General features: G+C 32.9%; 1 protein-coding gene across 1 annotated transcript in view; it reads right to left on the bottom strand.

Annotated features, from left to right (window-relative positions):
• LOC107646479 (WD repeat-containing protein 48) overlaps positions 8,267-14,450 on the bottom strand; it is a 9,154-nt gene continuing 2,970 nt past the window's right edge. The window contains exons 5-19 of the mRNA XM_016350662.2: positions 14,278-14,367; positions 13,800-14,105; positions 13,520-13,617; positions 13,193-13,228; positions 12,981-13,101; positions 12,624-12,860; positions 12,252-12,347; positions 12,063-12,128; positions 11,894-11,932; positions 11,639-11,773; positions 10,680-11,041; positions 10,244-10,337; positions 9,908-10,099; positions 8,916-9,037; positions 8,267-8,768 (exon numbers count right to left, since the gene is read on the bottom strand). Coding sequence (XP_016206148.1) covers positions 8,939-9,037; positions 9,908-10,099; positions 10,244-10,337; positions 10,680-11,041; positions 11,639-11,773; positions 11,894-11,932; positions 12,063-12,128; positions 12,252-12,347; positions 12,624-12,860; positions 12,981-13,101; positions 13,193-13,228; positions 13,520-13,617; positions 13,800-14,105; positions 14,278-14,367 — 1,971 coding nt within the window. The 3' untranslated portion in view covers positions 8,267-8,768; positions 8,916-8,938. The remainder of the gene's footprint in view (positions 8,769-8,915; positions 9,038-9,907; positions 10,100-10,243; positions 10,338-10,679; positions 11,042-11,638; positions 11,774-11,893; positions 11,933-12,062; positions 12,129-12,251; positions 12,348-12,623; positions 12,861-12,980; positions 13,102-13,192; positions 13,229-13,519; positions 13,618-13,799; positions 14,106-14,277; positions 14,368-14,450) is intronic.

A 14,450-nucleotide genomic window follows, 5' to 3' on the forward strand; every position in this document is an offset into this window, starting at 1 on the left:
ACATTTTTTTTTACCGAAGATATAGATACTCGAACCCACAACCTCTTAATTGAGTATGGGAAGACCATGCCATTTGAGTTATTACTTTGGCATATGAGAATGATTGTATAATTTTTCAAAAATACAATGTCACGAGTCAAGACTTTATATATAATTAATGAAATTATCTTAACTTTAAAAATAGTCTAAATTCTTTTTATTAATGCATGTATGATACTAAAACTTTAAATATATTAGATCTATATAAATACCATAATATTATTTTTAGAATTAATTTTCATTTAAAAATTTTTAATTTCAAATTGCTTATCTGGTGATTATATAATGTATATTTTATAAGGAACAATTATTTATAAAATCAACAAGAGGTTATTACTAGCAATTAAACCCATAACTTTATAGCTATGTGCAAACTATTTAATGTTATGTATGTATGTCTGTCTGTCTTTTTTTTTTTCTATTGCACGAATTTATTATGTATATGTTTGGACTTTATTAATATTTAAATATAGTAAGAAAAATCTGAATATAAATACAAATATAAAACACAAGTTTTTGAACTTATATTTTTTATCTTTAAAATTAATTTAAATGTAAATGTACGGATCATATCATATTTAAATTTTCACTTTAATTTATATTATGTATGTGATGATAATTATATAAATTTTGAAATTTAATTTTATTTATTGGATTTTAGTAATTATAGGGACAGGACAGGTACCCACAGGGTGGGTTAGGATTCAACGTTTTACGTTGTACAGCGGGGTCGGGTAGAGCAAAAATCCGCCCCATTGCCACCCCTAAAAATCGAGTCAGGTCAAATCTCAAAAATATCCGCAAAACATCATACTCTATTTAAATTAATTTAATTAATTTAAAATTTTAAATAAAAATAAAAATAAAATTATCATTTCTATCATTCTATGTACTCACATTTAGCAAGTTTTATAATTTTGTTGTCTCACAAATCTAATTTCTTAAATTTAATAATTTAACAGTATACTCTATTCCGTACATATTATAATTAATTAGCTAAATTTTTTAACCCCTGAACATGGATCTTTTTGAAATTTACTAATAAGGTTCACAAAATAAAATTTATAACTATTGTTGTGGGTAACTCCTAAAATAGGAGAAAACCCTTCAAAAATTGGCGTATGCCACTTAATGCAACATGTACACGGTATTCTTTAGTAAAAGGCGAAAGAATAGTTCGCTTTGTACATAATGCGTAGCTGCGTGCTTTGTAGTTGTTGCCCATCACCACTATTTCTAATAACTCTCATGTGAGAAGCATAAGTGGCTTCATCGATGTAGGACCTATTAAAAGACAAACGCATGCATTGGTTGTTGCTGCAAAGTGTCAAAACTTGTTCTAATATATTTGGTGTGGCATGCAATAGTTGCCTTATTGCGTTGCATTTATCAGGCCTATAATTCTATATTCTTAGAAAGGTATAATGTGTTTTTGAAAATTCAGTTAACAAAGCTGTCAATGAAAAATTTTGCTTGCCTCCACGAACTAATAAAAGAGTTGATAAAATATTCAACAATTAGTATTTAAAGACAATCCATTATGAGTCACCAAAAAAAAAATCCATTATGGATGAGGTCAATATGATGCATTTCCTTTTTCTTTATTTCTCACATCTTTATTAAAAATTTTGGAAGATACTGTGTAAGATTATTTTTCTTCTAGAGGTGCAATTTTGATATTCAAATTTAATTTCTTATTCTTCCTACTTGCTAGAAATTGCTATAAGCAGCAGCGATTTCAGAAGGAATGTGATAATGCATAAATTACTATAGACAAGAGTGGTTTATGTGAGGTTTATCTTTGACCATTTTTAATAAGGTAAAAAGATAATTTATTAGATAGATAAGAATTGTATTAGATGCAAATAAGGGGTCAACGTGAATTAGATCGTCAAAATTTTCATAAAGTTTTATAATTTAAATTATATTTATTTATATTTTAGTGTAGATCGAATAAAAATTTTGAATTCAATTCTTATCTATTTAATAAATCCTCTTTTTATTTTATTAAGAATGGTCAAAGATAAACCACCTCACATCAATAGCTATTACTTATAGCAGTTTATGCATTACACAGTAACCGTTTACATAAATATATAAAAAGTTGCAATTGCATTTTGAATTTGAGAAGGTTGTAATCTAATAATATTAATTTGTAACCATTTTATTTGAATAACTTAGCCCTAATTTTAATTTATAACAAAAATAAAAGAATTGAAATCATAGACCAATTAATTTTATGCAGCTACTAATAAGAATATATACGATACTACTTGGCAATCATCTCAAATAAAACTCTTTTTTTTTATTCATGAGAAAATTTTTATTAGAGTAAAGGACATTTTCGTTCCTGGCCTTTTTTTTTTGCGGACATTTTCGTCCTCAAGCAATGAAAAATACATTAAAATCCCTGATCCCTGAAAAACGTGGACAATTATGTCCTTCCGTTGAATTCAGCCATTTGCACTGGACGGAAAAGGCTGAGCTGGCAGAGGTAGCGCTGAGGTGGCACATAACGGAGGCTAGGTGGCATGGAACATTTCGTAACAGGACGTATAAGTCCCTGGAGACGGAGCATTTCGTAACAGGACGTATAAGTCCCTCGAGACGAAAACGACGCCGTTTCGTCTCCTCCCCCATCTGCCATTTTCTTCTTCCTTCGTCCCTTTTCCCTTCCATTCTTCTTCCTCAGCCCCTGCCTCCATCACCGCCGCACAGCCACGCCTCCGTCAATCACCATTAACGCCGGCGACCTCCTCCTTCCTCTCTTTTCGCGTCTTCTTCCCTTTCTCACATGCTTTCACATGCTTGCTCGAATTGGACCTTGCCCAGTCCGTTTCGCGGTCGTTCTATCCCGGCGTCACCGATTCCGACCTCGACATCATTGCCAATGGTTTCACATACTTGAGGGTCCTCAATTTGCATAATTGTAAAGGTGAACTCTTTTTCCCTTTTTTTTTCCATGTTGTTTTTGTTTGTTTTGCGAGAAAACCGTTGAAATTGACCTTTGGAATGTTGCTTTTCTTCTGATGGGGAGTGAAAATTTCAATGAGATTCACATAGAATGTTTTTGACTTTTCCCCCTTCATAGATCAAGGAGAAGGACACTGCGTGGTTTGTCAAGTTCTGCGTTCCCTGGTGCAAGCATTGGTAATTGATTCATTCATTCTCTTAACTGCTTTTATATTGTTGAGCTAAGAGTGATTTCTAAGCTGTAAAATGATGATGCTTATTATTACAGTAAGAACTTGGGGACGTTGTGGGATGATTTGGGAAAAGCAATTGAAGGAACTAATGAAATAGAGATTGGGGAAGTGGATTGCGGTGATCATCAAAGGAGCTTTGTGGCATATGCTTATAATGTAGTGTCGCATGTTTCTTAAAATCTCATGCTATGTTTGAGTCTACTCTGCACTCTGCTTCTACATTTATGAGTTCAATGATTGATATATTTTGTTCTTGTAAAATTCTGAATTGCATTTGACAGTTAATTGAGTATCAACACTGTCAAGACACAAGTGCGTGAATGGAGGAAAATATTTTTGAATGGTCTTGGATTATTGGATATAATTTATGTGTGATTCTTTACTGCTTTATCTAATTATCTAAGCAGCCATGAATGAAGAAAGGTATTCTTTAACTCAATGAAAAACATCATGGCTTTTTTCACCATCAATTATTAACTGATTTATCCACTTAATTATTTATTTGTTTTACTTGCTGGATGCTTGTATTATCTATTCCTATTGCACTCTCACTCCATGTGTTAACCAACGTTTGAGGGAGCATTAATAGATCGAATTTTAAGTTTACATGTGTTTTTGAATTGCCAGGTTCAAGGGATGTTGATTCGTTGAAGAACTTTGTTTTGGAAGAAGCTGATAAGGCAGCAACAAATGCACAAGCACAACAACTAGATAGTGATAGAGAACTATAACTACTTTTTGAGGTATATCTTTTGCTTTAGCTTTATTTTTATATTCTCTGTCTGGACCCTCCAGTGTTATCCCTTGACACATGGAATATTTTTTGACAAATTAACCTTTGGTGAAGGCTGGCAAGAGAGAGACTAATGGGAGTAAGGGAGTGAGAAAGGGAAGAAGACGCAATAAGAGAAGAAGGAGGAGGTCGCCGGCGTTGATGGTGGCTGACGGAGGTGCGGCTGTTCGGCGGTGATGGAGGCAGGGGCTGAGAAAGAAGAATGGAAGGGAAAAGGGACGAAGGAAGAAGAAAAGGGCAGATGGGGGAGGAGACGAAACGGCGTCATTTTCGTCTCCAGGGACTTATACGTCCTGTTACGAAATGCTCTGTCTCCAGGGACTTATACGTCCTATTACGAAATGCTCCATGCCACCTGGCCTCCGTTACGTGCCACCTCAGCGCCACCTCTGCCAGCTCAACCTTTTCCGTCCAGTGCAAACGGCTGAATTCAACGGAAGGACATAAATGTCCACATTTTTCAAGGGTCAGGGGCTTTAATGTATTTTTCATTGTTTGAGGACGAAAATGTCCTTTACTCTTTTTATTATATATTTTTATCTTCTTTGCTTTAACTTAAATATATATAATTAAAAAAATAATATCAATATATATATTTTTTAGACTTACCATATATTTTTACTAATATGACTAACGATGACTAAATGATATTTATCAAAATTGAATATTGATTAATTGTCCAAATTACCAAATATTTTTTTATTTTTATACTAGTTGCATATTTATTTTTGTTTGGTTTTAACATATGAAAGGGTCATTATAAATAGGGATGGAAATAGGTCAGACGGCTTGTCAGAAGTCTGCAGTCTGACTTGTATTTGACCTGGTCTGACCTGACCTATTATAAAATAGACATAGGCTCAGACCTTTATAAAAGGCTTAATATGTTAATAGACCAGGTCCAAGCCCACTAATCAGTTTTATTGGCCTGTCAGGTCTGCCTGACCTGTTATAAATATTAAATATGATATATTACATATAAATATTTTTATTAAAAAATAATTTTTTAAAATAAAATATTTATTTTTGTAAAAACAAATTTATCAAGCTTTTTAACAAGTTACAGGTCAGGCCACATTAAATAACAGGTCAAACTTAGTACTTTAAAAAAAGCCTATAAAATCCAAGTCAATTAAGTACATGACAGGTCAGGCCTGTTAAAAACAAAGCCTGACCTATTTTCACCCCTAATTAAAAAAAATGTGACTTCAAATTTAAGCTCAGCTTACTCTACAACATATTATGGCTTGAAAAAGAAAAGGCTAAAAATTTTGCAATGCAAGTACAAGTTGCACAACCATAGAATTTTGAACCAATAAAAACCAGAAAAAGAAAAGACCATTTGCATGTGTTTCGTGAACTTTTCAAATTGCATGCTCTCAATAATTTTGCCAACTCAATCTGAATCATATAAATTATTTAATATAAATTTCAATGGCTATAAGAATTGAAATATCAGTATGCCAAAAAAGTACAATGATATACTTGAAAACTTTCCTAACTTTTAATGAGACTAATTTTTTTTTATATAGAAAAAAATTGTATGTAATTCATCATTATAGATAATTTTTGTGTTTTTCTTTGATATAGATTAATTTTTTTTTATTTTAAGTAACAAATTGGACTCTCAGATTTAAAAAAGTAGAGAAATCTGAGAGTCAGATTTGTATATTCAAAAAATTTTAAAAGAAAAAAACTCAAATCTGACTCTCAAATTTGTATTTTTTTTTTAAAACAAAATTAAAACCACAAATTTATGAGTCAAACCACTATCACACCTCTTCTTCCCAATATTAAACCATACACCTCTTAATATATTGCATTCGGATTCAAAATTTGGTGAGTGTACCAAGTATTGAATATGAATCTTTAAATATTGTATGGGTAAGTGGGAGTGTAAAAAAAAATACAAAGCGTTTAATGAATGCCAAGATGGAACATTTTATAATTTATTTCAATTATTAAATTGTTAATTCCATCTTATAAAATATTTCAATTATTAAATTGTTAAATTTATCACGGAAGTATATTGAACAATTCAAAATTTTATGGTTTGATAAATGGTTAATAGGTATTAAAAAAATCGATTTCGCAATAAATTATTAGTGAACAAATACTAGCTCAAATTCAGAGTCAATATTTCTCTTTTTAAAAAGGAGAAAACACATCTTATGCTACATATCCTCTAGTAATGCTAGATAGCGAGTACATATTACATTTTTTTTACACATAATAAGTATATAATTTATATTTTTATTTATTAAAATTTACACATATAAATCAATCTAATTTATGCCCATATTTTTCAAATTTTACATAAAATAATAAAACTTATTTGTTAAAAATAAGGGTAATTCATTATAATAAACTAGGGGGAGAAAATTTACACCAACCAGCCAAGAACAAAACTGGTTCATGAATCAACCAAGACACATTTCTATGTAGTTCGAATTAACCTAATTCGAACTTCAAACTCTATGTAATTCGAATCAGTCTTATTCGAATTACACACACGCACACACCCACTAATTCGAATCAACCTGATTCAAATTACACACACAGGGTGATTCGAATTACACACACGCAATCCAAAGTAATTTGAATTGGGGTGATTCGAATTACTCAATTTTTGGTGCTAGTAGTAATTCGTATTTCAGCTAAATTGATGTAGGAGTGGAAGGGTGAGTAGGTCGCTGGGTGAATGAGAGAACTAGTGAATGAGTGAAAGAGTGAGTAATCAAACTCAGTGGTGAAATATAGCACCGAACGTGACTATAATCAAACTTAATAAACATTTATAATCAAACTCAATAAACATGTACAATCAAACTCAGTAGTCAAGCACTGAACCTGAGTTTGCATCGAACCTGACTATAATCAAACTCAATAAACATTTATAATCAAACTCAGTAGTCAAATATAGTAGCAAACCTGACTATAATCAAACTCAACAAACATTTATAATCAAACTCAAGAAAACATTTATAATCAAAGTCAATAATCATTTATAATCCAACTCAGCAGCCAAGTACTGAACCTTACTATAATCAAACTCAGTAGACATATATTAATCAAACTCATTAGTCAAATTTAGCACTAAACTTGAGCACAATCAAACTCAATAAACATGATAATCAAACTCTGGTTTATGGTTTAGGATTTAAGGTTTTAGGGTATATGAGTTTAGGGGTTTAAGGTTTAGGGTTTAGGGGTCAGGGGTTAGGGTTTAGGGTTTATATTTTCAATAAAACCTATTATAATCAAATTTAATAGTCAAATATAATACTGAACTTGAATATAATCAAACGCAATAAACATCTATAATCAAACTCAGCTACAAGCACTAAACCTGAGTATAATCAAACCCAATAAACACTTATAATCAAACTCAGTAGTTAAATATAGTACCGAACTTGACTATAATCAAACTCAATAACGACCATTATCTGGTGATAACTCTGTTTTTTTTTATATAAATAATTGTGGTTTATTTGGAGATATTTTTTTATCAGTTTCGTTATATATTTACGTATTTTTATTCTTGCTTAACTATGATTGTGGAATATTCGAATTACTTTGGATTGCGTGTGTAATTTGAATCAGGTTGATTCGAATTAGTGAGTGTGTGCGTATGTGTAACTGATTCGAATTAGTGAGTGTGTGCGTATGTGTAACTGATTCGAATTACATAGAGTTTGAAGTTCGAATTAGGTTAATTCGAACTACATAGAAATGTGTCTTAGTTGATTCATGAACCAATTTTGCTTTTGGCCGATTGGTATAAATTTTCTCCCCATTGGCTTATTACAGTGAATTACCCTAAAAATAATTTAATATTTATAATGGTCAAATAATGACAAAAAAATACTAAAAATTACTTAAGTTTAAGTTTCTCATATAACCTCTGCAAGAGTGTCCAATGAGTTATATTATTATTAACTCGTCAAATTAATGAGTTTAAACACATATTCATAAAATGAAGGCAACGAAGGCACCTAACGGTAACCGACAAATACAAGTTCAATATGTCAGCCTAGGACACGAAACTGAATACGTTATCAGCAAAGATTTCAACATTGCCTCATTCTTAAACTTCTCAAATATACATACAGAAATACATAGATAGACAAAGGTAAATACAAACCAAACAGTGGATGGCTGACAGGCTGAGAAGACAACAGAAGAGCATCTATCCATAGGAGATATCAGATATCCAACTGTCTAATTTGAACAAATGAAAATATTATTAGCAATTAATAATTAACAAAATTTTATTAAAAAAATGGGGGGAGCTAAATGGAAGTTACACTCTGAGAACACAATTTGAATTTCTATGGCTAGGTACTTAATGCACACTCCAAATTTACAACGTTTTCGTTGTCATCTCTAAATTTCAATATACCTGATTCCTGAACGAAACAACCCCCCACAATATGCAAGTATGATCCCCAACCCACTAATTATCAACAGTCAATTAAAAATTAAACCCTCATGTAGCCAGATGCAGAAGAACACCCCACGACTCTGCCATGTCCAGCAAAGGTGTGCACGCCGCCTATATTTCAAAATTTTATGGTAAGAGCTATGTGCTTAAGAGACACTAGCCAAACTGGTCAGAAGAACGGCCGCGAATTCGGTCATCAACGAGTGATCCCATAATTTACAAACCGATCAATTCAGGCATCCAAGAACCAATGCTCAGAAGTATTTTTACAGAAGCACAAGAAAACCTGCAACAACTAATAATAATTATGTCCGGAAACCATGCTGAGACAACATGTATTGGCTACATATTTTTTACACACAAAAAATCAATCCATCTACGTCAGGAGTAAATTTTCAATACACTTCAGTAAGAATAGTGTATGATAACCCACCTTGATGCAATTGCAATTTGTATTCACCTGCCTTGGACCACTCTGTAATTTAAGACCAGGTCATCTGATTTCTTCCATATATAAGCTCTCACAGTAGCTAAGCTCATTTCAGGAGACAGCACCTGGAAACAATTCAAGCAGTTGGTTAAATGCAGATTTCAACCAAAATAATGATCATATTTAAGCAGAAAAAGTACTATGAATTGAACAAAATACAATCCAGAAGATTAGGTGAAGCAACATTGAAAAAACAAATACCATGATACAAAAATTACCAAAAGTTCAAAAACTGCATTAAAACTCAAACTTTAACACAGCTGATTGCATCTCAAAATAATATGTGATCTGTTCTAAGACTTAAAATATTCTCAAGATTTCAGTTGGAGAATATAGCAACTGGCATTAAATTTTATGACAAATACAGACCAGTGGAGTACAAGTTAAGCATTTAAGTCTGAAGATGTAGGCATCTTTGCAGGTCTGCATTATCTGTTTATCTTATTCTCATCATGTCAAGTGAATAAAATTTATACATGGCTACCAATTTTTATGCTAAAAAAGCATCACTATTGTTTGAATTGAAGCATCTACATCCTTTCAAGGTGCCATACGTGAGTAAACTGATTTTTAGCTGTAAGCAGGCCAGAAATATTTTACCCACATCAATAGCTAGTGACCAGATTTTTATGAACTCTTCCTCATGCATTTGGAAATTAGTGAGTTGTAACATTGCAGATGCATTACAACAACATCAACAAAGCTTTATCCCATTAGGTGGGATCGGCTACATGGATCAGACGACGCCATTAATAAATAAAAATTCTTAAGGAATAACATAATTCTAGTAATACCATATGTCATCAAATTCCAGAGAACACATACAATCATTGAGAAGCAAGCTACTAAGCAATGAACTTGCTCAATATTAGCATCAGCAAAGCTATAGGATATGCACTATCATAAGACTGCATTGAAGGAGAAATATAACTCACCTGATTGTTGCACAATATTTCAATAGAAGGTCTAAGCTTCTGCCAAGGCTTAAATCCAGATCGAAAAGATCCATCCCCAACTACTTGATGCTGCAATTGTGGCCCAGCAAGTCCAGGGGCAAAACTACCATCGGTATTTAAGCTATCTAAAGGTTTGTCGAGGACCATCTTTTCTATAACGTAATTAATAACCTAGACCAACAGTTAAAAATAAATAAATTTAAAGACAAAACAAGGAATCTCTTTCAAGCATTATCAACATCAGCTAAACAACACGTACTTCCTAATGAAAACAATTATTTCCAACTGTCAACTACTGTAAGTATTAAAACTTACTTTGTGAATTCTTAATATACGTGGAGCACTTAGCTTCCCTTGTGTGAGGATCTGGACTGAAGAACCTTCACATGGATGCAAATAGAAGCTACACCTGCAGATGTTATAACAAAGAACCAATTTCAAAGAAAGAACATCATATCGCTGTCTCAATCATGGTTAAAGCTTAAAGCTATCATACTCAGACTACAAACTCATGAACAAAATCCCATTTGTTTTTATGGCAACAAATATTAGAAGTAGAAAAATGTTCAACGATTTTGGGATCAATAAAACAATGGCACTGTATTAATAGGAAGAAAAAATTCCCACAACTTGAGATACAATAGTTGATAGCTGTCTCAAGCATGGGCTCTTGCTCTTCCTTTTGACTACAACAATGTGCAAACACAAACATTTAGGAGAAAAAGAACAAGAGTAAGGCAAAAAAAATTACTTAGTATTTTCTCTGGGAGGTAACCGGTTATGCAAAACACAATCCAAACACCACCATGGGAAGTCTTTCTCATCTTCAGTTCCATCCAAATCCGTGATTTTTTTTCTCCATGGACCTCCTTGTGTGCCCTCTGTAATAATGGATGGAGGTGAAACAACTGAGAATTCAAAAGGAGGATAAACCATAGCATCATTCTCAGAACTACTATCAACTTCAATTCTTGAATGGGTATGACTTCTAGTAGCAATATCCTTTCCAGATAATAATTCCCCATTCGCTGGAGCCGAGGAACCCATTCTTTGCTTCCGTTTTATCAACCAATGAACCAGGAGCCCTTTAAGAGTTTCTCGAGCCAAATTAACCTGCAGAATAATGTTAATATTTTGGATTAATGATGGTAAGCTACCAAGAACGTTATCATAATGTCATTGTGCATGAACCTGACTCCCTGAAGCACATAATAGAATTAAGCCAAAATCACTTCCACAAAAATATTTATCCCTTACTTTTTGAATTAAATAATATTTCAATTATAAAACTATTACTTATATAGTTATATTTTAGTTTAAGGATAGTTTTGTCCCATGAAAATACTACATTCTAAAAAATTTATGTGAAAATAAAAAATGTCAATTTTGACACATGCCTGTCAATTCACTAGTAATTATAAAAACATTAATGTTCATTAAGACTAACACCATGACAGAAATCACTCCAGAATTCAGATTGAGCAAGAACACTAACTATAGATGGTTATGTATATTGATCCCATAAACAATACACTAATAAGATGATGTTGCCAACATATTTAAACTTAAGTGACAACTATCATAGCTTAACAAGCAAATTGTAAGTTAATGCTATTGTTATAGCATGCCAAAAATAGGGGCAAAATCAATACCATTGGAAATTCAGTACAAGGGTAGGCAGGTATGTTACTTTTGACAATAAACCCATACCTTATCATCTTCAGGCTTCCCTGCAATGTTAAGATCAACTGAATACATCTCTGCAGAAAAGCACTGGGGTGTATCTAAATGTACAGACAAACTTCCAAGCCTAGTATCCACAGTGAACCATGCGGGAATGCTAACCTGAATCAGCATCAAAAGAAAATAGATGTTAGCTAGAAAATTACTATAACTCATCAATGAGGCCCTACCAATTAAAAATTATGACAAAGTTAAATTCTTAAGGTGAATTAGTAATCATACCATCTCAAATAGCTCTTCCTTTTTTTCCTCAAATGAAACCTAAATTAAATAGTCCACAAGTAAACAAATGAGCATGCTAGCTGTGGTTGAAATTGTCAAATATTATTCACTAAAGCTCAGACCCTCCATAGAAACAATAATGTCATGCAAGTTACAAAACAAAATGCACCTTCCCATAATCTTCAATCACAACACCTCTAGTAATCTCCCATAGTTTGACTGATCCAGAAGTATCCTAAGAAAAGATACATTTATCACTTGATTCAGAAAGTCATAGAGAAAGATTAAAATTTAGCAGCAAATGGATGATAATATTGACATGTTTCAGCCTAATATCATGAAAAAACACTATGCTTACCTTTGTCAGAACATGCCTCTTATTATTTAAAACTTCATGTTGCACTATTCCAGGGGTGCCAGGGATGGTTAAGTTGGGCTCTTTATAAACAGGAACCTGTTAACATTTGTAATATTGGTAACAAAAAGTAAGAACAATTAGTTCCCCAGAGCAGAAAGATGCAACAGAAACTTTAGTTTCATAAAAAGAATTTCTTTGACACAATCCTCCCATTTCCAAACATCAAGCAAAGAGATGAGATAAATAAAATATTCATCTCTGGATAGAACACATGCAACTGGTAGTATAGAGTTCCAAGTTCACAAAATAAAACTTCATAGATTATATAAATAAAAAATTAACTGGTGATTTTCAGAACTAAATGTAACATACAGGTGTAGATCCCTCTAGTGACACCCTTGCTCTTGAAAAGGACAAGTTTCCAGCTAAAAATGAATTGCCTCGTTGCAAAATATTTTGGGGATTGCGTCCTTCAACAGGCCACCTGTGAACTGAAGAATCTGTTGATGCAATCCATATATTATTATCATGCAACGCCACTTGAAGAATAGGATGTTCCCCTGTGCAAAGCAAACTACTTTCTCTTGTTTGCAGGTCTGTTAAGTATAGCTTACGTTACCCCAAAAAAGAAAAAAAAACAACAAATGCATTAGAAAAATCAGCAAGCCATGCAACACAATAACTAAATAAACAATTTTGACATAATCTTTAATCAAAAGTTGCACTCACTGAAAAATCTCTCCCACCACTATAGACATGACTAAACGTTGGGGTGCTGGCAAGTGCCCAAACAGAATCTGTGTGAACTGCATAAGAATGAACACATCTTTGCTGGCCTATATCCCAAAGCCTATCAGAAAAGATGGAGATATTACTAGTCAACAAAAACACGGGGAAAATTGAAAAATAGAAACATTTATGACACCATATGCATAAGTTACCTTATCATAGAGTCCGAAGATCCTGATAAACAATACCTGAAATAATCATTGTTAAAATAATTTGGCTGACTTGTAAGAGATGAGTTATTAATATGTTGAGAGACCATATAACAACAAATGAGAAAGATTTAAGATATTAGAGAAAAATAATAAATTTGAAGTACAAAGGAAGTGGCCAAGTACTGCTTTAAAATATAAATTTCTGAAAATATGTATATCTAAACTTATATGTCCACTCAACAACGGGACCCAGAAGCAGCACTCTGATGTTAAATATAAATGTCAATTGAAAATATGCAACTAAAATTAGATGTGGACTCAATAAACCTGCCACTGGAATCCAGGAGCAAAGCCCTGATGTTATCTGTATGCCCTTTTAGCTTCAGAGCCTTTGATCCAGATCTCGAGTCCCAAACACGCACAACCTAAAGGGGAAAAAGGGGCAAAAAAGAAAAAGAAATGAAGCAAGTATGAAGATCAGGGCAGAATTCCACAATTAGCTAAGTAAGTTCAAGCCACTATAGCTCAAACAAACCACCTCTAAATTTCCAAAGAGAACATAATCCTAACTAAGAACACAAATCTGAAAATTAATCCCACATAGTACCTTTTCTGTGCCACCAGAAACCAGAAGTGTTCCACCTTCATTCATTGCCAATGCATAAACAGACTCCTTGTGGCCTTTGGCAGCAATTGGAACATAACCCTGAGTATGAGTAGTGTGCATGGATATGTTGTTGCTTGAGCTGATGGTCCGTATGTTAGCCAATGGTAGTGAATTGCCAGGGCCATTGATACCATTTGAAGAATCATCAACCATAGCATCATTGCTCTTGGAAACTGGAGCAAGCGCAGCTTCAATGTCCCATATAAAAACCTCCCCACCAAGGCCACCAGAGGCAACAATATTGCTCTAAAATGCATGCCACTATTAAAGGATCAGAAGATGCATTTGATAAAGATACAAGTTTTTAATTCAAACAAAGTATCAATCATGTTCAATGCGGAATATACGAAAACAATAAATGAACCTTTTATGGATGCACAGACTTAATAAAGAGTTTAGAAAGTTTGGAGTACATTACATTTTTCCCTGCAGCAGCAAGGCAAGTAACATAGTCAGTGTGTTGGCGCAGTGTTCTAGTACACGTTGCATTGGAAAATGCATTCCATGTCTGTCACAAGCATACAGTATCCAAAGTTAACAATAACAGATTGAAAATATTGATTAGAATATTAATGGAGAGAGATCAACAAA

The sequence above is a fragment of the Arachis ipaensis genome, chromosome B06, assembly GCF_000816755.2.
Source record: "Arachis ipaensis cultivar K30076 chromosome B06, Araip1.1, whole genome shotgun sequence".
Classification (NCBI taxonomy): domain Eukaryota; kingdom Viridiplantae; phylum Streptophyta; class Magnoliopsida; order Fabales; family Fabaceae; genus Arachis; species Arachis ipaensis.